This window comes from Nannobrachium achirus, assembly GCF_963921795.1.
Source record: "Nannobrachium achirus genome assembly, chromosome: 5".
NCBI lineage: Eukaryota > Metazoa > Chordata > Actinopteri > Myctophiformes > Myctophidae > Nannobrachium > Nannobrachium achirus.
In genome coordinates, this window is record NC_137814.1 from 43,794,333 (window position 1) to 43,819,332 (window position 25,000).

The 25,000-nt window shown below is 41.8% G+C and overlaps 1 protein-coding gene across 1 annotated transcript in view; it reads right to left on the reverse strand.

The window, feature by feature from the left end:
• Positions 1-25,000, reverse strand: part of LOC308284737 (vasoactive intestinal polypeptide receptor 2-like) — a gene marked incomplete at both ends in the record, with an annotated part of 92,628 nt that overhangs the window by 19,552 nt on the left and 48,076 nt on the right. Inside the window, one exon of the mRNA XM_080725464.1 lies at positions 10,879-10,970. Within this exon, the coding sequence (XP_080581590.1) occupies positions 10,879-10,970 (92 nt within the window). The remainder of the gene's footprint in view (positions 1-10,878; positions 10,971-25,000) is intronic.

Consider the following 25,000-nt stretch of genomic DNA (forward strand, 5'->3'; position numbering starts at 1 on the left):
CACTCCATGTCAGGATTTGAGGAGGAAAATGTCAAGCTGTGTCTTAGTGACAAGTGAAGTAGTTGCTCTACTGAGAAGGTCCTCAGCTGAGTCTGAGACGATGGCGTTTGACTCGGACGGCACCCAAAAGGAGAAGTTGGAAATGATGGTGCCACAAAGAGACTTGGAAGTCAAGGAGGTGGACATGGACACCTCCAAACATTTCCTGGAGCCAGCACCAACTTCTATGGAAGCAGAGTGTTCTCTCTGTGCAGTGGAGAGCACCTCCTCAGAACCCCCTGATCATGTGGCCATAGAAGTAGAGCAAGATGTACTGCATACTAAATCCTGTGAAGAAGGCACAGAGAAGAAAGCAGAGACGGCTGTCTCAACTGGGGGGGCCGCAGCCACCAATCCAGTTCCCTTTCCCGTGCTGGGCACAGACGGGGCCACCAACTCGGGTCCCAGTGCTGAATGCCCAAAGAGGGAACCTTGCCCAGTGGACGGCGACGAGCAAAGCCAACAACCAGCGGTAGCACTGCGGAGAGGGGGAGGCCCAAGAGGTCCTCAAATCATTCTAAACCCCAAAGAAAAGACAAGAGAGTGGGTGAGACTGGGCAGACAGAAGCTGAGATGGCTGGTGGAAAACCCAAGAAAAGACACAAGCGGAAAAAGACTAAAATCACGGCGCCGGATCAGGAAGAGAAAAGGAAGAAATGGAAGGAGAAAAGTCAAGATGAAGGTCCATGGGGGCAGTGGAACTTAAGTCGGAAAGGTTTGACAAACAACCTCCAATTCAAAGCTTGAGCTATTTGAGAATGGGTCCTAAACAAATGAAATTGGTCTCACTAAGGTCTCTAAAAGCAAAGGAAACCTTAAAAAATATGTATCAATGTTGGTTGGTTAAAGGGTTAAATAATGTGACACTTTGGTTATTTCAATTAGAAAATTACAGATTTATACAGCCCAAATAGTCCTTGTAGCAGTATGTAAATCTTTGTAATTTTGGGGGCAGTGTAGCTGTCCCAGCAATGGGGGGGCTAGGTAAATATTATTTTATTGTTGGTTTGGATGGAATTTTGCAACTGCTGAATGTATTTTTCTTTGGGTGACATTGTGTAGGTTTATGGTGTGATCTAGTGCCATCTGGGGTTCAGGTAGGCTACTGTCCTTTGTATGGCACAGGTAGGCCTAGAGGTCACATGATAATTAGCAATTACCATATAAGAGGGAGGCCACCTGCTGAGGCTTAGGTAGAAGACTGATGAGAACAGAGCACACTGGGTGCTACAGAGAGGAGCTCTCTGAGTGTTCTCCAATACAAAATATAAGACAGAGCCAAAAGGTTGGTCTCTACAAGATAAGAAAGAAGAGAACCTTAACTACTCCTAAATATTGGTACAGAAGGCGCACACGGTATGTCACCTTTTATTGTTTTGGTTGTCATTGTTTTGTAAAGTTGTTTTGTTTGTACATCTTGCATTTGTCTTTTATTGTTGTATAATCATTCCATTGTTTAGTTGTATGTTTCACTGTGCTAAAAGATATGTTTGTCATTTATTGCAGTTTCTCACGGTGAATTTTCATCGGGAAAATAAAAGACTCCTTGTGAACATCATCAGTTGAGCCGTAGTCCATTCTGTACCAGAAGAGCACTTAAGGGGCAGTTACAATGGGTTTTAATATAATTGTTATTATCTTACTTTATTTTATCTTGCATTATTTTATCTCCTTGCTGACAGCTGTTTTTTACTGCTGCTTTTTATGGATTTTTATGTGTTTTTTAATTTTATTATTCTATGTGTTTTATCTTATTATTTTACTTTTATCAAAATGTTTACCATTACGGACTACACCCCTGTGTTTGTAAAACGTGCTATACAAATAAATTGGATTGGATTTTGACCACACTTCAAGGACAATGAAGATGAGGTAAATTAGGATGCAGTGGCTGATCACAGCGTGACGGTCGGTCAGACTTGAGAGGCTATTTCTGCATGGAATGAGAACCTTTCAACAACAACACAGCAAACGTCAATGTCATTGTTTAATTTACTGTTGTGCGAAAGTTGGTTGAATAACTTCCAGTTCTCTTTTCATTTTCATTTTCATATTTATGCCCTTCAATAGCCTCTATATTCCTTCGAGTTAATATGTGTTGCTCTTCACTACAATTCACCAACCTTGACAAATAAAATTCCCATTGGCAAAATAACAATTTCGGATTTCTTTATACCACACAATTTAGATTCACACTGTGCCCCTGCTTTATACACATATGACATTGCCCTAGTCTCGGATACAGCAAAGAAAGGAAGGGAACTACTATTGTCAGTAGAAATGCAGTATGAGTGCAGGAAGATTGGCCTCCAGCTCAATACCAAGGAAACAAAAGTATTGATAGTTACGGTAACACAGAGTACAAAACCATTGCCACTGCAGACGGGACGGTGTTCGAAGCAGTCGAGGGCTTCAAATATCTCGGGACTGCTTCAACGGAACAGGACCTGAAGGTCTGGAGGGCACTTGGCTGGAAGGCATCGCTTGAGATGAGGAGAGTGTGGAAATCAGACATGGGGGAAGACCTTAAATAGGTGGTGCCATGATTTTTCCCCCCTCTAAAACATGATTATCAGGTATTATGATTATACTAGGAGGAAGATTTTTTCCAAAAAAGTATACAGAAAGAGTTAAAATTGGGTTTTTATGTGGCCACACCCCCAGTTCATTAAGTATGCATGGTTGGTGGTGACCCAGCTGAAGTTAGCCACACCCCACAGTGTTGGGTGAATGGTAATTAGGGGAGGAGTTGATACTGTGACATACTTAGTATCTGTGTTTTTTAACTGACACTTTTGACCACAAGGTGGCAGCCTCCAAGAGAAAACAAACAAATACCAAGAGAATACATCATTTCTAATAAAAAACACACCAGGGGGTCTAAAGAAGTACATTCAACCTCCTAGACACATGAAAAACAGAAAAAGTACAAAACTATGGCACCACCTCTTTAAGAGGCAGCTGTTTGTAGATACAGTGGAGTCAGTACATGCATGTGTGGGTACTGTATGGAGCTGAGAGACATGGACCCTCACAGCACAACAGGAAAGGGCCCTGGATGGAGACTACACAAGAATGCTACAAATGTCACACCGACGGATCACATCGGAAATGTGGTCCTCTGTCTACGGGGACCTACCACAGGTCACAGACAAAGTCACAGAGAGAAGGATGATGCTGGCAGGGCACTGCGTCAGGCAGCAGGAACTAGTGGCAAGCACATTGACACTATAGGGAGCTAAGTCAGCCAACCAAGGGCAAAGCCAGGAAAGGCAAGAAGCACACCACCTACTACATAGATGCACAGCGGCACAACAGCTTGCTAACAACACAGTAGAGCTCAAGACCCTGATGCTAGATAGGAGAGTGTGGAGGGCAGCGATTCAGTAATCCCGAGTCGGTGTTGCTTAGACCGCACTCTCACATCGCATCGGCATCAGCATACATTAAACCATAAAAGTCAGTTTAGGACGTACAGTATGCTTATGCCTTTCATAATCATGCAGATGACACACACATTTACATGACTATATTAGCAGGGAATTATGAGACTATAAGCAAACAACGTAGGACAATGGAGGACACGGTACTCAACCCCAGTACTTCAGTCAAAAGGTATTCTTTTATAATATACAAATACATTTCCGGTGCCTTGGTATGAGTGTTGGGACAGATACTTTCACAAAATGTTTGTTGTGTAAAATATACCAGTGAAAGATGATATCAAAAATAACTTTTATTTATTTAAAAAGTTTGCCAACAACAACCAAGTTTGAGACGCTTGCTGGCATCAGTGACCCAGTAGAGTTCAAAACTCTACAGTCACCGGACAGTAGCTAAGCACTACTTCCAAGACACCATTCACACACACATTCATACACTGATGGTGGAGGAAACCATGCAAGGCACCAACCAGCACATCAGGAGCAATTAGGAGTTCAGAGTCTTGCTCAAGGACACTTCAACACTAACTCTGGGGGAGCCAGGGATCCAACGGGGAGCCTTGCGGTTCTCCATCTGGCCACTCTACTGGTCCACTCTACCCCTGAGCCACTGCCGCCCCAGTGCCTTCACGGCAATTAACAACAACGTTTCGCCCAGCAGGGCCTTTTCAGGGCTTTTTCAAGTACTTGAAAAAGCCCTGCTGGGCGAAACATTGTTGTTTGGTTGAGAAATAATGAAATAAAAGCATTATATCGTGTGTGGACATTTCCCTTTCTATTCACTTGAAAACAAATTCAACCATTTTTCAAAAATAATTTCATGAATAAAAAACAAATAAGAGAATATAATGATGTGGACATTGTCATGTTTAATACATGAAACAAAAGGACATGTATGAAAAAAAAGAAAGGAAAGAGAATGTAATAATGTGGACATTGTCATGTTTAATACATGTTTAATACATGAAACAAACTGAAAATAAAAACAACTAAGTTAAAAAAAATAATAATAATAATAATCACAGAAATTCCCTACATTTCAGAGCTTGTAGATCTGCTATTTTCACTATGGTTTGGGTCCCGGGCAAACTCCTGATTTCTCTTTAGCTAAAGGGTTTGGGAACCATGTGCTGCTTTATTTCGCAGAACAAAAGGAAAAACGGCATCCAGAGGTCGTTATACGTCTCTGCAGTGAGGCCATCAAAACAGAATTATCCACAGTGTCGAGAGGTTAAAGTGTTCAAAGCACTGACCACTTGCTGGCTGAAAAAGCCATACCATGCTACTTGAACAGAACCAATTGAAAGGAAAGTCACAGTGCCGGTCAGTGTGTTCACATCACTGCCACCATGATTGTTATACTGTACATGTTTTGTATTTCCCATTTGTATTTTAAGTTATTCTATGTGAAAATCAGGTGGTCCATGCTGCACCAGACAGATGTGTAATCCATGTTATTATGTTATTAACTATGAAAACCGTCACATCTTGTCTGTATGTCTGTCTGAGTGAGTGAGTGAATGCCTATAGTCAATGTCTATAGTCTATAGCTGTTGTGACAGCACAATGTTGTAACATCACATTGACATTGTGACATCACATTGTTATGACATCACCTATTCAAAAAGCAAACCCTGGAGATCCATACATGGAAACGACTGGATCATCACCTAGATCTCCATACTGTATATGGACTTGACCTCTATATCTGATTCCCAGATGATGCCCTGTTAGGGCAACCACATTAATAGAATCCCTCTTATGCCCATCAAGCTCATATCTGGGAATGCCGATACAATAATTATGATCCCTTTTATGCCATCAATATTAAGCCCATATCTGGGAATGCCTATATATGGACATATTGTGTCAACACGAGTCACACTTGCAAATGAATTACGTCCTTGTCCATTTTATGCCCATATATGGAGATCCCTGTCCTCTACTGATGGAGACGACTGGATCATCACCTAAATCTCCATATATGGAGCTGACCTCTACATCTGATTCCCAGATGATGCCCTGTTAGGGCAACCACACTGCGTGACGTCGGCTTTTAGGGTGAGGTTGCTTTTCGCCCTTAGGCGTCTTACTGGTATAATCATCAGTCAATCTTCTAATAATACAAAAAAGATTTGAATGAGTATGTATAGGTGGGAAAAATATATTGAATTGTAAGAACAGTTGCAGCGTTCTCTTGTCTCTTGTGTATGGCCTGGCTACTCACAGATATAGATTTGTTATATTGTTATAAAAGCACATCATGAGCAGTTGCAGCATTCTCTTGTCTCTTGTGTATGGCCTTGCTACTCATAGATATAGATTTGTTATATTGTTATGAAAGCCCATCATCTACAATTGGAATGAAATTAAAAAAAAGGCCTGGATAGTGAATTGTTTTATTGCTACTGTTGTGTGTGTGACAGAATTCCATGACGTCTAGAACAGTGTTTGTCGGTATGTATGTAGGTCATTTATGTACAATACATGTACTGTATGAATGCATATAGTCTGTACATTGAATATATCTAACCCTCAAAAGCAGATTGATCAGCTCACATTGCTACGTGCTTGACATTACGTATGGTTGTTGTCACCCACTCACTAACCACTCAGCTATGGTAGCGGTCATAGCTGAGTGGCTGAATTCCACGTATGTGCAAATATAAAGTGACAAATAATACCCCCACAAGGAGTAGGGCCCAATAATAATAATTTAGTCAGGAACACTCACGTCAAAGTAGATTTTACCAAATATGTTTCCTGAATTTTATACATGCATGCTTGCTATGCAAAATCAGGGAACCTTAAGCAAAACCTCCCATAGGAATACAATAGTAGTACAATAGCAATACATTGACATATTAGCTTCAATTAGCAGACATAAAATCACAAGTATTTGAGCCTATGCCAGACTCATCAAAAGGTGGAGGCTGGGGTTGGAGGATGCAGGAGGATGCAGCTAAGCAGCAGCAGATCTGAGGCTTCAGATACCAGACAAGCAAAAGCCATAGCAAGCCCTATTTAAAAGCGCCACCCTGTGTAACTCTTAAGGGGAACACACACCGGACGCGGAAGCGGCGTGGAAGGGGCGCGTCAAAACATACGGCCCTATTATTTTCAATGAACTAATGCACACCGGTGGCATCAGACGCAGGTCTGCCGCCTCGCCTGCCGCGCCGATACGCAGCTGTTCTATTTTTCCAGTGTTGCCGCGCGTTGAACATGTTCTCCCATGCTTCTCCCCACCGGGGGAAATGGATGTGCTGTGTGGCAGCGCGCCGCATCCAGTTGGGGTTATCGCGCGGCACTTCACGTGCGTCGATACCGCGACGTGACGCTGCGCAGCCGTCCGCGTTCAGTGTGTGTTCCCCTTTATAGTGCTCGTCAGGGTGGGGGGTCCCCAGTTCAAATATTTTGGGGGTCGCTGCCTGAAAAGGTTGTGGACCACTGGTCTAATTGACTGTACTGGCCAATAACAAAGACCCAAAGTTGGTACAGACTGTGAAAGTCAGTATAATCGCTATAGATTCTCTTGCAGCTTGCCTGACAGCAAACGGCATGTCGATGTGCCCTGTGCTTCCCTGGAGTAACACCAACTTCCTGGAAACAGATGTGATGGTTTATTGATTGAAGTGAGAATGATTCTGGCAAAGGTTGAGCATGCACGTTCGCTTGTGTCGGTCAATGGTGGAAAAAGTACTCAAATACTGCAATATGGAAATACTCTGTAAGGGTGCCCTCACACCAAAATACCTATGAGAGTGGAATCCGCGTTCTGCCAATGCTTTTCAATGAGAATGGAGCTGTTTCATGCCAGTAGAGGATTTCTGCAAAAAACGCTCCACTCTCATTGAAATGCATTGGCAGAACGTGGATTCCACTCTCATAGGTATTTTGGTCTGAGGGCACCCTTACAAGCAAAAGTCCAGAATTCAAAATGTACTTGAATAAAAGTAGCCAACAAAAGTATAGCTATCAAAGTAAAAGTAGTCATTATGCAGAATGTCCCATTTCAACTTTTCAAATTTAAATACATCTTTTGAAAATAGCAGATCTACAAGCGGTGCGACGCATTGTGAGCTTGTAGATCGGCTATTTTCAAATGGCCAAAATGTAGTACGAGTATAGGGCTGAAGTGGTTTTGTAATACAAAGTTACAAAGTAACTAGCGACTAAAGTTTACATATAATTGTAGTGGATTAAATGTACAATATTCTAGTAGAAGTAAAAGTACTGAAAATTGGAAATACTCAAGTAAAGTACAAATACCTCAAAATGGTACTTAAAGTACAACTTTGTTTTTTTTACAACAAGGGTTCATATTTTAGACTGTAATTTGAGAAAAGAAAATATGAGTGTTAAAATGTTTTCATTTACTGCTTTCTATCGTTTTAGCGATTTTAGTATTTTGATTTCAGTGGGTGGGGGCATGCGTACAAGTGGTTAAATATGTAATTTTAGACACAATAAGCTGGCAATTTCTTTGTTTCTATTTACACCAGCCCCCATAAGTCAAGAAAGATGCCCAAGAAAGATTGCGGTGCATCTTGGGAATGGGGGCATGCATGCAAATCAAAATTGTTAAAAACGATAGAAAGAAGTAAATAAAAACATTTTAACACTCATCTTTTCTTAGTCTAATGACTACCTAAAATATGAACCCTTGAAAAAAAACGAAGTTGTCCTTTAAGTACAGTACTTAAGTAAATATACTTAGATACTTTACACCACTGCACATGCACACTCTCACACTCACAAGTTGGGAGTGCTGCGTGCTTTCTTGGACTTGTTCTCAGAGTAAGTGTACCCAGTGGAGTACCATAACATACTGTTTTTGTCGGGTGGAAACCTTATATGTCCAAATCCTTCCTTTTTTTGTTATTATCATTTTAAAAACTATTTGTTTTTATTTTTTAATAGAGCGTTCCTCTTGTCTTAACCCTAACCCATTGAACTGAATTGTAAGAAACATCAAAATTCATACTGTTATGCTATGATGTTTCTACTAAAACTTGAACTTGATACAGGGATGAACTAGAAGCAGTGCTCTTCCGAGCACAGGTCTCCACCAGGTCAGGCATGTAATGTGTTTTACATAAGTCGGCCTCCTGATGGCGCTATAAAAGGCTGATGTAAAAAATGCAGGGAAAAGGTTTTACCTTGGCCTCTAAGGAGTGCGCATACAAAGTTTGACACTAATCGGTGGAGTTATAGGTGAAAACATGAATCGGCCTGTTATAGCGCCACCATGAGGCTGATTTGATTTTTCTTAAGTGGCATATATTCCTCTGCCTATTGGGAATGTGCATGCACAATTTCACCAAAATCGCACACTGCGTTCAGGATTTCAGGCATTTTATTCAAAACTGACCAATCCTGCAAACTTTGAAAGCCAGTTTTAGCCAATCAGGATGGAATATGGAAAATCTGACACATCCATGTCGATCACATGACTGTAGAGATACTGTCTACTGATTTACGTGATTTTTGGACAAAATCTGTAGGAGTACTGGCAAAAGTTAGTTTTGCAAAAGTCGGCCTCCTGGTGGCGCTAGAACAGGCCCATGTGAAATATTTGGGGCAGAGGTTCTGAATTGGTGTCGAGGGAGTGTGTGTGCACAGTTTGGCAGCGACCGGGCCAACGGCGCCGGAGATTAGCTGGTAACGGACAAACGGACGGACGGACGGACGGACGCACGGACGGACGGACGGACGCACGGACGGACGGACGGACGGAGGGGAAAACATACTCTCCCTCAGCCTTCGGCTGGTGGAGACAATAAGGATAAGAATAAGACAGAGATAGAGAAGAGAGAGAAATAATGAGGAGTGGGAGGAAATCAGGGCGGCAGAAGTGAGTTGAGAAACACAATGGGAGGCTGAAGCTGAGGTCAGCACTCGCTCAATGTGAATGAAACTCATGAGAATGGAGGAGAGGCAATTATCCCTGATAAGGTCGATCACATGTTCTAGTCTTCTAATCTCATGTGAGGGTTATTTGAGCAAAAACACGGCTGTCAACACCTGACAGCGATGGCAGAAACTTACTCTGTGCTGCTGTTATGCCTCAATGGTTTACACCTCTAAAACAAGAGGCCAGAAAACAATGTGTGTGACATCATGTCTTCTTCTACATTAACTGCTATTTTTGGCAAAGAGATTTGGTGTAGATCCAAGTTCTACATTGTTTTATCTCTGCCAGGCCGAAAGCCAGGGCTTATATCTTCACTGTTTGAGTGTGCGTGTGTGCGTGCGCGCGTGAGTGTGTGCGTGTGCGTGCGCCAAGAGCAAATCTTGTAAACTACTAGACATTTGGCACCACATTTATTCTGCACGCTACGCCAAGATAGTCATATTTTTCAAATGGACCTCATTATACCACGCCCATTTCCCATTACTAGATGTTCTGCTATTTGGAACTTTCTTCGAAAAACACGTTTTTCTTTGTTTTGTTATTTGACTAGGGAGTTAATATTATTATTATGAAATATTTGATTTTCAATTATGATTTTTTTGTTCTATTGTATTTCTACCTCATTTGTGTGGATTCTTGATAAATTTGGTGTTAGTTTGGTTCCTGGTGAAGAGAGAGACCAAGGGCAGAAAGTGGAGAGACGTGCGAGACAAGACGTGAGTTGAATTCAAACTGGGGTCCTTGCAGCTCCCAAGGAGCAAGTGGGCTGTTCACTTGCACTAATTTGCTGAGCTACAGGCATACCCCGCATGGGCACATTTAGGAACGCGCATGCACGCACGCACACATCACACAAGCATACATTATGCTTTTGCTGCCTTTCATTTAGTTGTGTACAGTGTACAGGTGTTTCCAATAACATAACATACAGGGTTGTTAAGTAACGGATTACATGTAACGGGATTACGTAATCAGATTACATAAAACAGGTAACTTGTAAAGTCATAGGTTACATTTTAAAATGTGTAATCTGGATTACAGTAACGGATCTGAATAATGGGGGTTACATGCTGGATTACATTCTCCCCTTGCCCTCATCAATTTTACAAATAAGTTAACACCAAACAATAACATATTCAAGTCGAATCAGCGTAAAGTACTGCCACTTTGTTTAAGTAAAATTCTGTTGTCCTTTTCCTAATTTCATAGGCTCAATATTCTTGTCTAGTTATCAATGGTAAAACTTGTTTTATTTAATTAAAGAGAGTTTTGCTAAAAAGTAATCCAAAAGTAACTGAAAGTAACTAGTAGTTACTTTTTAAATTGTGATAATCAGATTACGTTACTGACTACATTTTCTTTGCAAGTAACTTGTAACTGTAGGGGATTCCTTTTTAAAAGTAACCCTAACAACCCTGATAACATAGCCTAATCATTCAATTTACCTTGATTGTGTACATCCAGTGTTCTGTTACTCACCTTCTCCTGAAAGGGTTCAGACCAACACACGCTGGTTATGTTGGGGAACACATCGGTCCATCCGTTTGCTGTGCAGTTCCTGCTAATGTTCCCTATGAGTGGAAGAAAGACACAGCCTCTGTCAGTAGAGGTCAGGGAGAATGTGGCTTTTGATAACTGCTGTTTGAAATTCATGACAACAGTCTGCAGGTATTTCATTACATGTTATAGTCACTCAGTACACATGGAATGATAGGATGACATTAAAGGTAATGTATTGCTTGTAGTTGCAGTGGCAGGAACGCATTCAGAATTTCTCTTGGTTTTCATTTTTTCCCCAGCTGTAAAACTCCTCTGTGGCTTTGTAGAGTAGAGTTACAGTGCAGATACAATTTTGGTGGGGTAAGGCGATTTATATGCTTCCACCTTCCAATTCATTGTCTATGGAAGCAGGTGGCAATCTCAAGCAGAGCACTGTGGGACTGACGGCATGAGTGGAGCAGGCGAGGAGAGCGTCAATTGTATGCTAATGAGGACCGAATCGTCCTGGGTGATAGCCAATCAGATTGTTGAATGTGACAGGCTATTAAAGACATACGGTACATGTACTGTAGCAGCCGGCTATACAGCATCATAAAGTTGTCCGTCAGACAGCTAAACCTTCAATGATTAATCAACTATGAATAATGGATCAAGTACATAAGATACATCTTCCTGTGAGGCAGAATCATATCAGCATTGGATGCAAATGCTCAATAACCCTGTCTGTCAAGAAGCTTATCTTATGTTTTCAAAGTGGCAGCTGCCTTGGGACGAGAGGGGGCGAAATAGGAAAGGAGAGGAAAATGAAGAGGACCTCCTGGGCTCCATGACCCCATAGGATGAGAAACTATAATTACTAGTAATTGTAAGAGGGGAGCAATGAGTGCCAATGAGCAATGAGTGAGTCTGTGCAAAGCTCATGAAGACCAACCAATTCTGGCATATTGGGTGTGTAAAGGTTAGGCGAGGGCCAAGGCTCCAAAAAGTTGACAAGTCCAGAGATTCAAAGTTTAGGGTTTTTATTTTACCCAAATGTCCTCCACCAACAGGTTCAGTGCAATACGAATAGTGTAGGCCTTTAAATAACGAAAGACGACTTTACAAAAATAAGGAAAATGAAAATACTTGACAGCAAAAGAAACTGAAGAAAAACTAACTAGGAACTTAAGAAACTACTTTAAACAGGCAACACCCACATGGGCCCTGGCAGCTCTCCCCTAGACGCTTTCCAGTCAATGCTCCAAGTCCAACTAACTGAATAACTGCCTCCCCAGCCTCCCTTTTATACTAGGCAAGACCATACCAAGAGAACAGTTCTTAATTGCAAACCCCTTAACTCAAACTACAGCTAACAACGGCCCATGAGTTGGATTACACAATTACCAGGTTTTACTAAACCCATCCCAAATACAATATGCCTTTTAGGCGTCATATCAAGAAAAGAACATAACATTAGACAAAGTAAGAGCTCTTAAACATAGAGAAACACCCCTCTCCTCTACAGTACTTGGTAACTTCCCCCACTCTATCAAGAGGAGCACCAGCACTGAAGAGAGGAACAGGTGAGGTGACCACCCCCATAATTAACCACCCAATGATTCAATCAACAGATCATGTTTAAAAGCATTGCAATGCCTACATTCAGGAATTCATTCAAATACAGTATATGAAACCCACAACACTCCCAACAGTCACTTCCAAGCTGGCCAGCGATAATGAATTAGAAGTAGTTAGTTGTGTGTGTATGTGTGCATTGTCTTAGTCTATAGGGCACGGGCTGCCCCGTGACATTTCCCCCCCCTTCTGATGACGCCCCCTGTGGCGTCCTGGAAAGAAGTCTTCTGTCCCCTTCTGACCGTTTCCTGGACTAAGAAGTTGACAGGCCACCCTACCAGGAACCACCTGGCGACTCTGGAGTTGGTGAACATGTCTTTCCACGCCACACCCGATTTGGCTCACCCCCTGGCACCAGCTCCGCAGCCGCTTCTGCTGCCGCCGCCGACCCGTCGCTGACACAGACAGGTTCTGCTTCCCCAGCTGTTGCCCTTGGCTGGGCCCTGGTTGCCTCAATGTCTGCTGGGGCTGGGTGATGTGTAGATTGACGAACATGTTGAGCTGAGGATTGAACACGTAGAGCTTTCGTTTGAGCCTCTCCTGACTCCTCTTGAACCACCTGAAGGCCTCAAACCACCTGGCACTGTTGCAACTCGCCGCCTCTTGGAAAGTGGCTGTGTCCACCATGGGCTGGAAACTGTCCTTGACAGCTCCCCCTGTGGCACCCTCCTTCTCTGAGCGTGCAGCTTGCTTCTGCTGGTGATGTTGCTTTGGAGGCATTCTGGACTGTCCTTTTCTTGTTTCTTCTGACACCACGTGTAAAGGTTAGGCGAGGGCCAAGGCTCCAAAAAGTTGACAAGTCCAGAGATTCAAAGTTTAGGGTTTTTATTTTACCCAAATGTCCTCCACCAACAGGTTCAGTGCAATACGAATAGTGTAGGCCTTTAAATAACGAAAGACGACTTTACAAAAATAAGGAAAATGAAAATACTTGACAGCAAAAGAAACTGAAGAAAAACTAACTAGGAACTTAAGAAACTACTTTAAACAGGCAACACCCACATGGGCCCTGGCAGCTCTCCCCTAGACGCTTTCCAGTCAATGCTCCAAGTCCAACTAACTGAATAACTGCCTCCCCAGCCTCCCTTTTATACTAGGCAAGACCATACCAAGAGAACAGTTCTTAATTGCAAACCCCTTAACTCAAACTACGGCTAACAACGGCCCATGAGTTGGATTACACAATTACCAGGTTTTACTAAACCCATCCCAAATACAATATGCCTTTTAGGCGTCATATCAAGAAAAGAACATAACATTAGACAAAGTAAGAGCTCTTAAACATAGAGAAACACCCCTCTCCTCTACAGTACTTGGTAACTTCCCCCACTCTATCAAGAGGAGCACCAGCACTGAAGAGAGGAACAGGTGAGGTGACCACCCCCATAATTAACCACCCAATGATTCAATCAACAGATCATGTTTAAAAGCATTGCAATGCCTACATTCAGGAATTCATTCAAATACAGTATATGAAACCCACAACACTCCCAACAGTCACTTCCAAGCTGGCCAGCGATAATGAATTAGAAGTAGTTAGTTGTGTGTGTATGTGTGCATTGTCTTAGTCTATAGGGCACGGGCTGCCCCGTGACAGGGTGCAATGGGATTGGCTTTCGAAATAGTCAATCTGCTCTCAAAAGTTAGCAACACCCACAGCCACAATACTAGAGGAAGCGTAAACAACGATCTGGTAACACCCAACAATAAAACAAACATGGGTAAATTCTCATTCTACAGCACTGCCATCCAAGTGTGGAATGCCATGACCCCATACCTAAAAAAATTTAGTTCACTGGCTTCCTTTAAAACAGCCCTGAGAGAGAGAGAGAGAGAGAGAGAGAGAGAGAGAGAGAGAGAGAGAGAGAGAGAGAGAGAGAGAGAGAGAGAGAGAGAGAACTCTTGGCCAGTAAGGCCAATCCAGGGGAGTTCTTCATTTTCCCATACGTCTGCTGACCTGTAAGTCCCTCTGTTTTGATTAAGGTTTTTTCCCAGAGAGGGGAACAGGGCTCCATGTCACCCCATGGGATGAGAAACTATTACTAAAAATTGTAAGAGGGAAGCAGTATGAGTGCCAATGAGTGAGTCTCTGCAAAGCCCATATTTGGTGCAATGGTAAGTGACAGATTTGCAGCCTGTGACAAACCTCAGAGGCATATGCAACAGATCACCATGTTTATTTCTTCTCTTCTTCATGGGTCTACTTGTAGATTAGTATCAGTCATCTTTATTTGGATTATGCACTGACATTTTGCACCTAATCCCATGTGTTTTTTTTTCTCTAGCCCCTTCTTCCCTTTCTTTCTTCAATAGAATAACGATACAATGGGAAAGATGCACGAAAGATAATTTCACCCGCCTCTTACTTCTGTAAACATGTGATGTGACAATAAAGCTGATTCTGAGCTCATTCTGATTCATATTCCAGCAAAGGGAGAAATGTAGCTTCAACCAGTTTTTTTTCTTGGCGTATCGCCATTTCCCCTGCAATAGGTTGAAGTCAGTCGGGCCCATATCAGCATATCTGTCGCATCAGCTGGTTCTGGGCAACTGGATCTCCATATCTGCCTATGGGCCAATCGGTCAGGTCTGTGGTTCTGGACAACAGCCTATTACCCACTTAAAACTGGGCACTGTACTCATGGGTCCTTGTGACTTGCATGCTGAGTTTGAATTCGATCAGTCGCACAGTTCTCGAGATACGTCACACAGATCTTGCACATTTATGGTACGATTGTGTCCTTTTAGAGAGGTAATTTCCAGCCAAGAGCCTCTTCAGACAAAGTCATTTGAACGATCAATGAAAAGAGCAGCACAGGTTTTTTATGTGATTCAATGATGTCATTCACAACCTTTAAGGATGCTGTTGTGATAAATCCTTTCAGCTGTGCTCAAACACCATATGAGACTTGCGACGACTGGAGCAGGGTTTCCCAAAGTGGGTGCCGCTGCTGAATAATTTGATAATAATATTCATCAATATCACTACATCAATATCACTTCACTATGCTTAGTAAAACAGACCTGATTTGCACTGTACTTGAGTTCTTTTTCCATCTACAGCCAACTCTCTTCACCAAAAATAGCAGATCTACAATGCGTTGTGAGCTTGTAGATCGTCTATTTTTGGTGAACCTTCCCCCCAGAATAGGGATGCTGGGGTTCAAGTAATTAAACGTCAAGTATAAAGTTTCAGTCAACTCTGATACGGAAACGGATATTTGTCTGTGACACAGCCTACCGTATCTCAGGTGGAAAGATGTGCATATTTACATTGCATACTATGATGTAAGATTCAGCCCGGGAAAAAGAGTTGTAGAGGCCCTCATTGCGCGCTATAGAGAGAGATATCTCTCTACTCAAAGATTTGCCATTTGAGATCATGACGTGACAAGTCGTTGTCGGGTGGAAACCTTGTATGTCCAGAACCGTTTGTTTTGTATTTATCATTTAAAAAATTAATTAAACTAGTGAAAACAGCCGATCTACGGCACACAACGGTGCGAGGCGTTGTGTGCTTGTAGATCTGCTGTTTTCACTACTTTTGTGCGCCGGCCTTGTATGATGACACATTTGAAACTTGGAGATACGAGGTTTCTGCCCGACAGTGACGATTTACTTTGTTGGCCGCCTAGCGCCCAAAATGGAACGAAGGCCGACATTCTATTTTTATTTTTTTCCTAATGGCCGGCCTGGACCGGCCGGGAATGAACCGGCCGTTCGGGAGTTGTCCCGCTTTTCCCAATGGCCAGCACGTCCCTGAGATGAACAGTGTAATGAAAAGGTTATTTACAGGGGGCCCCTGAGTGAAAAGGGTTTGAAAACCACTGGACTGGAGGGAAGTCCCCATAGCACCCTGCAGGGCGTATTCTGCTGCGTGAGCGATTCCCACACCAGTGAATCTGAGTGGTAGCCGAGTGGAAGGTTTAGGACAGGGGTCTTCAACAGGGGGTCCGGGACCCCTAGGGGGTCCTCAGAGTTACTACAGTGGGTCCTCCAAATTGTTGTGTGATAGAAACTTTCTTTCTCCTTTGTTTTTATATGAACCGCTTGAACCCTTGTGTCCATATTTGGAGAACTTAAGTCAAAAATAGTAGATCTACAAGCTCACAACGTCTCGCGTTGCGTGGCGTGAGCTTGTAGATCGGCTATGTTCGGCAAAGAGGTTTGGTGTAGAGGGGAAAAAGAACAGACTAATTACAGAGTGAAAGGTCAAGTTTATTAAGTATTGACGGTTCAAGTGGTTAAATAGTTGTACACCCATTTGAGAAACACTGGTCTATAGCCTTCCTTGCCACAGTGTTTGTGTTTATTGTCTATGACAAGTCCTCAATAGTTGGTTTGCAGTGTGCACTGTGCACACCAAGCTACATGGACGTACGTCAGTCATGGATCCAGGCACACACGAGGCGTTCAGTGCCATGTTAGACAGTTTAACAGACAACCTGGAGGGACCTATGGTGTTGAAGATGTGCTGAAGTCAAGTCAAGGTGGGAGAGAGTGGTGTAGAAAGAGTGAAATACAATAACGAAAAATGCTGACAGAGAGAAGGAGAGATACACAGAGAGAGAGAAAGAGAGAGACAGAAGCAGAGAGATGATAGGAGAGAGAGAGGGAGAGAGAACAAAGAAGACAGAGAAGTCAGAGAGACAGCATTGTGTGGGTGTGAACTCCACTGGGGGAGGCAGGCACTGATGTATGAAAATGTTTATATTCACCCATCACTGCACACGCACACGCACACACACACACACACACACACACACACACACACACACACACACACACACACACACACACACATTTTTCACAAAGTGCCAATTGCCTAAGCTGTATAGAGACCAGGATTACTGCATGTTTTTTGTGAGGGTACCAACCCTAAGCCTAGGGGACACAGGGAGAACATGCAAATCCACACAGAAAGGCAATTTCGCCAACCCCACCTAGGGTATGGGCACTGAGGAAGTGGAGGAGAGAACATGGCCCCAACGCCCCCTGCATCCGCGGCAGGAATCGAACCCAGGGACTTTCTAGCTGTGAGGCGACAGCGTTACCGACTGTGCCACTGTGCCCCCACTCAGTTCCTATTACATCTGTTTCTGGCTATTTCCGAATTATGAAATGTTTGGTCGTGCTCCCACTCCAAGTTCAAGTTCCCCCCACAGACATTACTTAATTCTGTTCACAGAGAATTTCAAAATGCCCTTTTCCTCTCTCTCTCTCTCTCTCTCTCTCTCTCTCTCTCTCTCTCTCTCTCTCTCTCTCTCTCTCTCTCTCTCTCAGGTGCAGCTTTCCTGAGGCAAGATACAATAAACTATGCAAACTGATTAAAGTAATAGTTTTGGAATTGCTTTTGATTAAAAAGACATGGTCTGTCGAGGGTGTTCATAATAGATTGTGATTCCATGAAAGTTTGATTTACTTCAAGCTAATTATACTTTATAATGTTAGCTACAGTATAATGGTACTGGATAATTATTATTCAATACAGCAAACATGTACAAAGTGTTTTGTCCTTGTGCTTTTTTTCTCTGGTTGGTTCTTTTTTTCTTTGTTTTGTAAAAGGGGAAGCGATACCTACACCCTACAGTATACCTTTTTAGTCAGAAATGTGGTTATTTGTTTTTGTATAACCGGTACCTATGAAATGTTACTACAAAATGTACCAAAATAAACTAAACTAAATGATCAAATAACAGTAATTGTTACCAAATGTAGTATAGCCTACATTCACTGATGAGAATGAAGGAGGCTGCCAGACTTGCCTGACATTGAGTTAAACATTTTACAGAAGAGGGAACAGGTATCTTCCTCTGTACTTCTACTGTGATTCTATAGGACTACTTATATCTTCTGGACTGAGCTAATTATTTGACTGATGCTGATGTTATTGTTTTATCAGAGACAAAGGGATATTTCACTTTCAAAAAAACTATTGGTCATTTTATCATCTAATCAGGCTTTTATGAACACCCTGAACAGATTTAAATTTGATTGATTCAGTATTTCGATATTTGATGTAAATGTTATCAGGCCCTCCTCCTGCAGGACGCCTCCCCATACACACCCATTGTAACTTCAAACTCTATTGTAACCATGATAGATTCATTTTAAACACCCATTATTTTTTTTAGTGACTCATACAACCCCCCTAATATGTGAGCAGGCTGTGTTTTTTCGATAGCTTTTTTTATTTATTTGTAATATTTCTTTATTGTATTTTTTTTTATTTCCCCAAAGAATTAAATAAATGAAATGAAATGAAATGAAAATAAATGAAACTAGAAGCAGTGCTCTTCCGAGCACAGGTCTCCACCAGGTCAGGCATGTAATGTGTTTTACATAAGTCGGCCTCCTGATGGCGCTATAAAAGGCTGATGTAAAAAATGCAGGGAAAAGGTTTTACCTTGGCCTCTAAGGAGTGCGCATACAAAGTTTGACACTAATCGGTGGAGTTATAGGTGAAAACATGAATCGGCCTGTTATAGCGCCACCATGAGGCTGATTTGATTTTTCTTAAGTGGCATTTATTCCTCTGCCTATTGGGAATGTGCATGCACAATTTCACCAAAATCGCACACTGCGTTCAGGATTTCAGGCATTTTATTCAAAACTGACCAATCCTGCAAACTTTGAAAGCCAGTTTTAGCCAATCAGGATGGAATATGGAAAATCTGACACATCCATGTCGATCACATGACTGTAGAGATACTGTCTACTGATTTACGTGATTTTTGGACAAAATCTGTAGGAGTACTGGCAAAAGTTAGTTTTGCAAAAGTCGGCCTCCTGGTGGCGCTAGAACAGGCCCATGTGAAATATTTGGGGCAGAGGTTCTGAATTGGTGTCGAGGGAGTGTGTGTGCACAGTTTGGCAGCGACCGGGCCAACGGCGCCGGAGATTAGCTGGTAACGGACAAACGGACGGACGGACGGACGCACGCACGGACGCACGCACGGACGGACGGACGGACGGACGGACGGAGGGGAAAACATACTCTCCCTCAGCCTTCGGCTGGTGGAGACAAAAAGGTATTAAAAATCGCACCCGTGCGAAGTGAGCGGTGCAAAAATATTTAGGGAGTATGATATACTGTGGACTTTGATTTTCAAGCCTTTTCTTTAAATAACTAGACCAGGTCAACCTGGTTGTGCCAGACCCCGTCTGTCATCATCATTTATGACATCATGCCTTTTGTAGGCATGTCATCATCATGTCATCATCATATATACCCTTTATATAGAAAAGGGACAGACCGACATTTGCTTATGTAGGCCTACCCATTTCATGGGTCTGGCAATCATAAATGTTTTTCCCTTTTAAATTGAAGATATTAAATAATATCTTTATCTTTTACTCTAGAATTGTATCATAAGGATATGATATCTTGTAGAGAACAGTTCAAGAAGGATTGAAAAGGAAAAGAAAAAAGGGAGAATGGTAAAAGAAAAAGATTTAAAAAAAAGAAACAGATGAAATTTAATTGGTTAATACTAATATGTAGGCTACATACGTAGCCTACATACAAACAGGCAAAGCCAGACGTAGGAGCGTTTAGCACCGCTCAGAAATAAAGAAATATATATAATTTTGGGGCAATTATGTTTGAATGTTGATAGTCATTCAGTATAGAGAGACAGGAAGGGTGGGAGAGAGCAGGGGAGTAAGATTTCTCGGACCGATCAAAGGCCACAAACTGTGCAAATTTTCTGTCTAAAAGTGTGGTTATGTTATCGCTTATAAGTGAATATTAATCTAATACAATTTTGAAATTCAAGGTTAGGCGGCCTAAACGTGTTATGACGTATTTTACACGGCCTAAACGCGTTCTAAATCAGAGTTAACCAATCGGGTGCCTATGTGACTATGACATCATGGACAGATCAACAGAATCGAAGTGTTTCATTGGTCTAACGGACTTGTGTCATCATCACCGTGCGAAGTGAGCGGTGCAAACTAATTCCTGTAAGGGCGCCTGCGCGAATCAGTGTTGATAGGCATGCATGGCAATATTCTTTGTGTTGTGTATGATGTCAGTCTAGAGGTCTGCTCAGACTATATAAGGTTTTCGTGTGTCCTGACCTTTACACCATACAGAGGACGGAACCATCTCTGGACAGAACCAGCTCTGCCACCAGAGCCTGATGACTCTGGTGGTCGTCAGTTAGGCAACCAGTGATCTTATTTGCCTCTAGATTTTTGTTTATGACCCTATACTAATTATTTCGGCAAAGCCGAAGTATTTGAATTTCATACCACGATTATTTTGACCAAAGAATCATCCGTTATCCTGGGGCGGAACATTTGGTCTAGTTAACTCTACCCTCATTAGTGACAGCATAATCTTTTTTTGTATATAATATTAAAAAAAATAAAAATGAGTCAGGTGATTTCAAAATCCTCACAGATAACAGTGGCACACATGGCACATGGTACTGTAGTTCCAAGTTTTCAAAGGAAAAGTAGGTCTCATAGGGGAAGAATCCACATGAAGGTAGGCAATCCAACATAGAAAAAACAGTCAGTCAAAGAAAGTGTTCCATTGTGGCAGGCCAGCCGGTTGACATGCGGTGTTCAGGCCTTGTTCAACAGTCTGAAGCGGGAGGAAGCTGTTCAGAAAGCTGGTGCTCTTGCATTTGATACTAGACCTCCTTCCATAGCCACGGCTGTAGAAGTGAGATGAAGAGGTTGTGACTGGGGTGGTGACTGTCCTGTTCAGTGAGCTTTGACTACATCGTACACAATCAATCGTACGGCTCATGGAGTGAGGAGAGCCCACCAGCCATTATGTACTTGGCCCAACGCACCACAACATACAGTAGGCTTTTCCTTTCCTTTTTTTTTTAATGGTGCAGATGCCATACCAGGCTGTGACACAGCAGCCTGACAGAGTGCTTTCAATGGAGTTGAACAGCCTGAGGATGCGGGGGCTCGCTCCGAACTCCTTCAGGTAATGAAACTAGTATGGTATTTGCTGACCCTTTCCGCTGCAATTCCATCAATGAAGCACCATGGTCTTGACATTGTGGGCAAGGTTGAGTACCAGCAATCCCTGTAGACAGACTCATCATATCTGGCATATCTCTGTCATGTTGTGTCCTGTCTTGATTCTGTCATGCAGGTGGCTCTTTATTGTTTATACTATTTAGTTATAATCTATACAGTCTGTTTTTGGAGAAAAGTTAATACAACTTGTGGCAGGAAAAGTACAGTAGGAAATCACGTGATTCACTGTCTTCAGAAGCACATCACGTTCCGTCAGAACATTACTGAGATGAGATTCATTCGGTTTTGTGAAATCTGTTATCAGTGTGTTTTATTATACATTTTGTTTCATGAAACCTCAGAGAACTGACATTGCTGATTGTATGAGTCATGTATTTATCTATAATACATGAAAACAAACCACACTTTTAGACAGGGCCCTGTGATTAAAGCGCTCTGTCTTCATGTATTATAGATAAAATACATGACTCATACAATTGAGAAATTCAAGGTTAGCACCGCTCAATAATTTTTTATGACGTATTTAGGCGGCCTAAACGCGTTCTAAATCAGAGTTAACCAATCGGGTGCCTATGTGACTATGACATCATGGACAGATCAACAGAATCGAAGTGTTTCATTGGTCTAACGGACTCATGTCATCATCATTTGTGACATCATGGTTTTGGTAAAAAAGCGGTCTATAGGAGCGGTTAGCACCGCTCAAAAACACAGCCTGCTCATGTATTAGGAGGGTAACATGAGTCACTAGAACAAATAATGGGTGTTTTTAATTAATCTATCCTGTTAAAATTGAGTTTGAAGTTCCAATGGGTTCCTGGAAGAGGAGGACGGATAGCATTTACATCAAATATCTAAATATTGAATCAAGCAAATTAAAAACAGTCCAGGGTGTTCATAAAAGCCTGATTAGACGATAAAATGACCAAAAGTTTTTTTTTAAATGAAATATCCCTTTAAACCCCAGCATCCATATTGTGGGAAAAGCTTTTGCATAAAATAGCAGATCGACAAAACATCCGCCTAGAATAAAATGAGACACTTTGTCAAACAGTGAACAGGGATTGTTGTAAGATTTGTTTTACTTTGACTGGGATGAAAAAATAAAACTAGTTGATTGAGTTTTACAGAGTTTACAGACATGCACCTCTGCCTAAGTATAGACTAAATTAGTACTGCTTTACAATAGAACTATCTAGTCTCCTACACATGTGAAATGAAGCCCGGGCAAAGGCTAGAAAAACAGTTTATTATAGACCGATTTCCCAGAGCAGCAGCCACGGGTGTCGCACCAAATTCTGGGCCCTGGATACAAGGATTCACTGCGGGCCCATGAATGTTCTTCATAGGGGGAGGGGGTTTAACCCATTTAGACTGGGAACACATTATTTTGTGCTTTAACTATTGAAAAATAGCAGATATACAAGCTCACAGCGCGGCACCGAGTGCCGCGCTGCAAGCTTGTAGATCTACTATTTTTGAAAAATCGTTAAAATCTGTGCAAGTCTTTGAATATTTCAAATCCTTCTAAGGTTTTTTGAAAAACCTATGTTTCTATGTTCGTACTGTTCAAACCTTTTCATGTGAAGGACCCCCAAAATTATATGTATTTGGCCACGGACCCCGTTAAAAAATACATATATTCAAAGATTTGCACACATTTTCACGACTTTCCAAAAATATCAGATCTATAACAGCAGCCATAACTCTGGTGTCAAGCGGCACCTATGTGTGTGTGCAGCTGTGCACCGACACCGCAGCTCCACAGCAGAGCTCTGGAAAAAGGTCTATAGGCAGACTGCCTCCGTTTTAGAAAAAGAAACATCTCAAAATCTGAATGTTGTCTTTCAGTTGCAGTGGAAACTGCAACTGAAACAATCCTGGGTGTGTGTGTGAAACAATCCTGGGAGATTCTGGAAAGCCATCAAAGCCATCAGAACTTTTTCTGCCGGTGGAAAATATAATGATTTGATTCCCACAGAATAGATCTACTATGTTGAATTGTTTTAATGAGCATTTTGTGTCCTTTGGCTCACTGTTTGATTCTGTCTCCAACTCGGCATCTGTGGCATTATGTATGCCACAGTTTATAATGCAGAGAAAGTTTTTATAAATCAACCCTTCTCTCTCTCTATGACAGTAAGTATGACACCTTAGTCAAGTTAGATCCTTAAAAAACCTGCTGGTCCAGAAATCTTAAAGGGATATTCCACTTTCAAAAAAACTTTTGGTCATTTTATTGTCTAATCAGGCTTTTATGAACACCCTGAACAGATTTTAATTTGCTTCATTCAATATGTAGATATTTGATGTAAATGTTATCAGGCCCTCCAGGACCAGTTCCTCTCCACATACACACCCATTGTAACTTCAAACTCCATTTTAGGCAGGCCATGTTTTTTCAATAACTTTTTTCATTTATTTTTAATAATTACTTTTTGTATTAAATATTTTAAAATTTTCCAAAGAACTATTACAAATAAATGAAAAAAAGTTATCAAAAAAACACAGCCTGCTCACGCATTAGGAGGGTAGTATGAGTTACCAGAAAATATAATGGGTGTTTTTAATGAATCTATAATGGTTAAAATGGAGTTTGAAGTTACAATGGGTGTGTATGTGTAGAGGCCCTGGATCAAGCCTCCTGATAACATTTACATCAAATATCTAAATATTGAATCAAGCAAATTAAAATCTGTTCAGGGTGATCATAAAAGCCTGATTAGATGATAAAATTACCAAAAGTCTTTTTGAAAGTGAAATATCCCTTTAACACTGTTCTACTATTGATGTTATAAGGGGGAAGGGAAGCTTATAAAAAAAGAAAGCACTGAACAAATTGTATTGGGCTGTTGTACACCCAAAAAAGGAAATGTACAAATGTATCTACTACTCTCATTTACAGTACGTGAACTCTGTGAAACTTATTTTACAGTGCTCTTACGTAAGTAAAAAATCCATCAAAAAATCTGACTGGCTTCTGAAAGCAACAGCTGGTACCATTATGACGACGAATACAAGGAGGGCAGGCAGCGGGATAGTTTGTGAACAACTTCTCCAGTCCAGTTTGATGGCCTCACTTCTACCTGGCTAAACATTTGTAAGGGTGTACCGCAGGGTTCTGTGTTTATAGGTCAAAATGTGGACGATGCCAACCTTTCATTTTTATGCAAATGTTACAGAGGTGTTGGTGCCTCCATTACAAAGGCTAATGCCAAATTGCATGGTGCCTTTTTATGATTCAGAATGAGCTCCCAACTAAGCTGATTTTAAATGCTGGTAAAACTCTGGTAATGCCATTCTCAAATGTTAGGGGGAAGCCTGAGAACACTTTAGGATATTATTAGTGCTCAGGGAAAGAAGTAAGGAGTTAGTCTCCTGTTATATCAGTATTTGGCTTGATGACGGCCTCCGTTTTAAACCTCAAGTAGATGATCTTCTTTAAGCTACTGTAGGAGGCTGGGCTTTTATGTTAAACAAG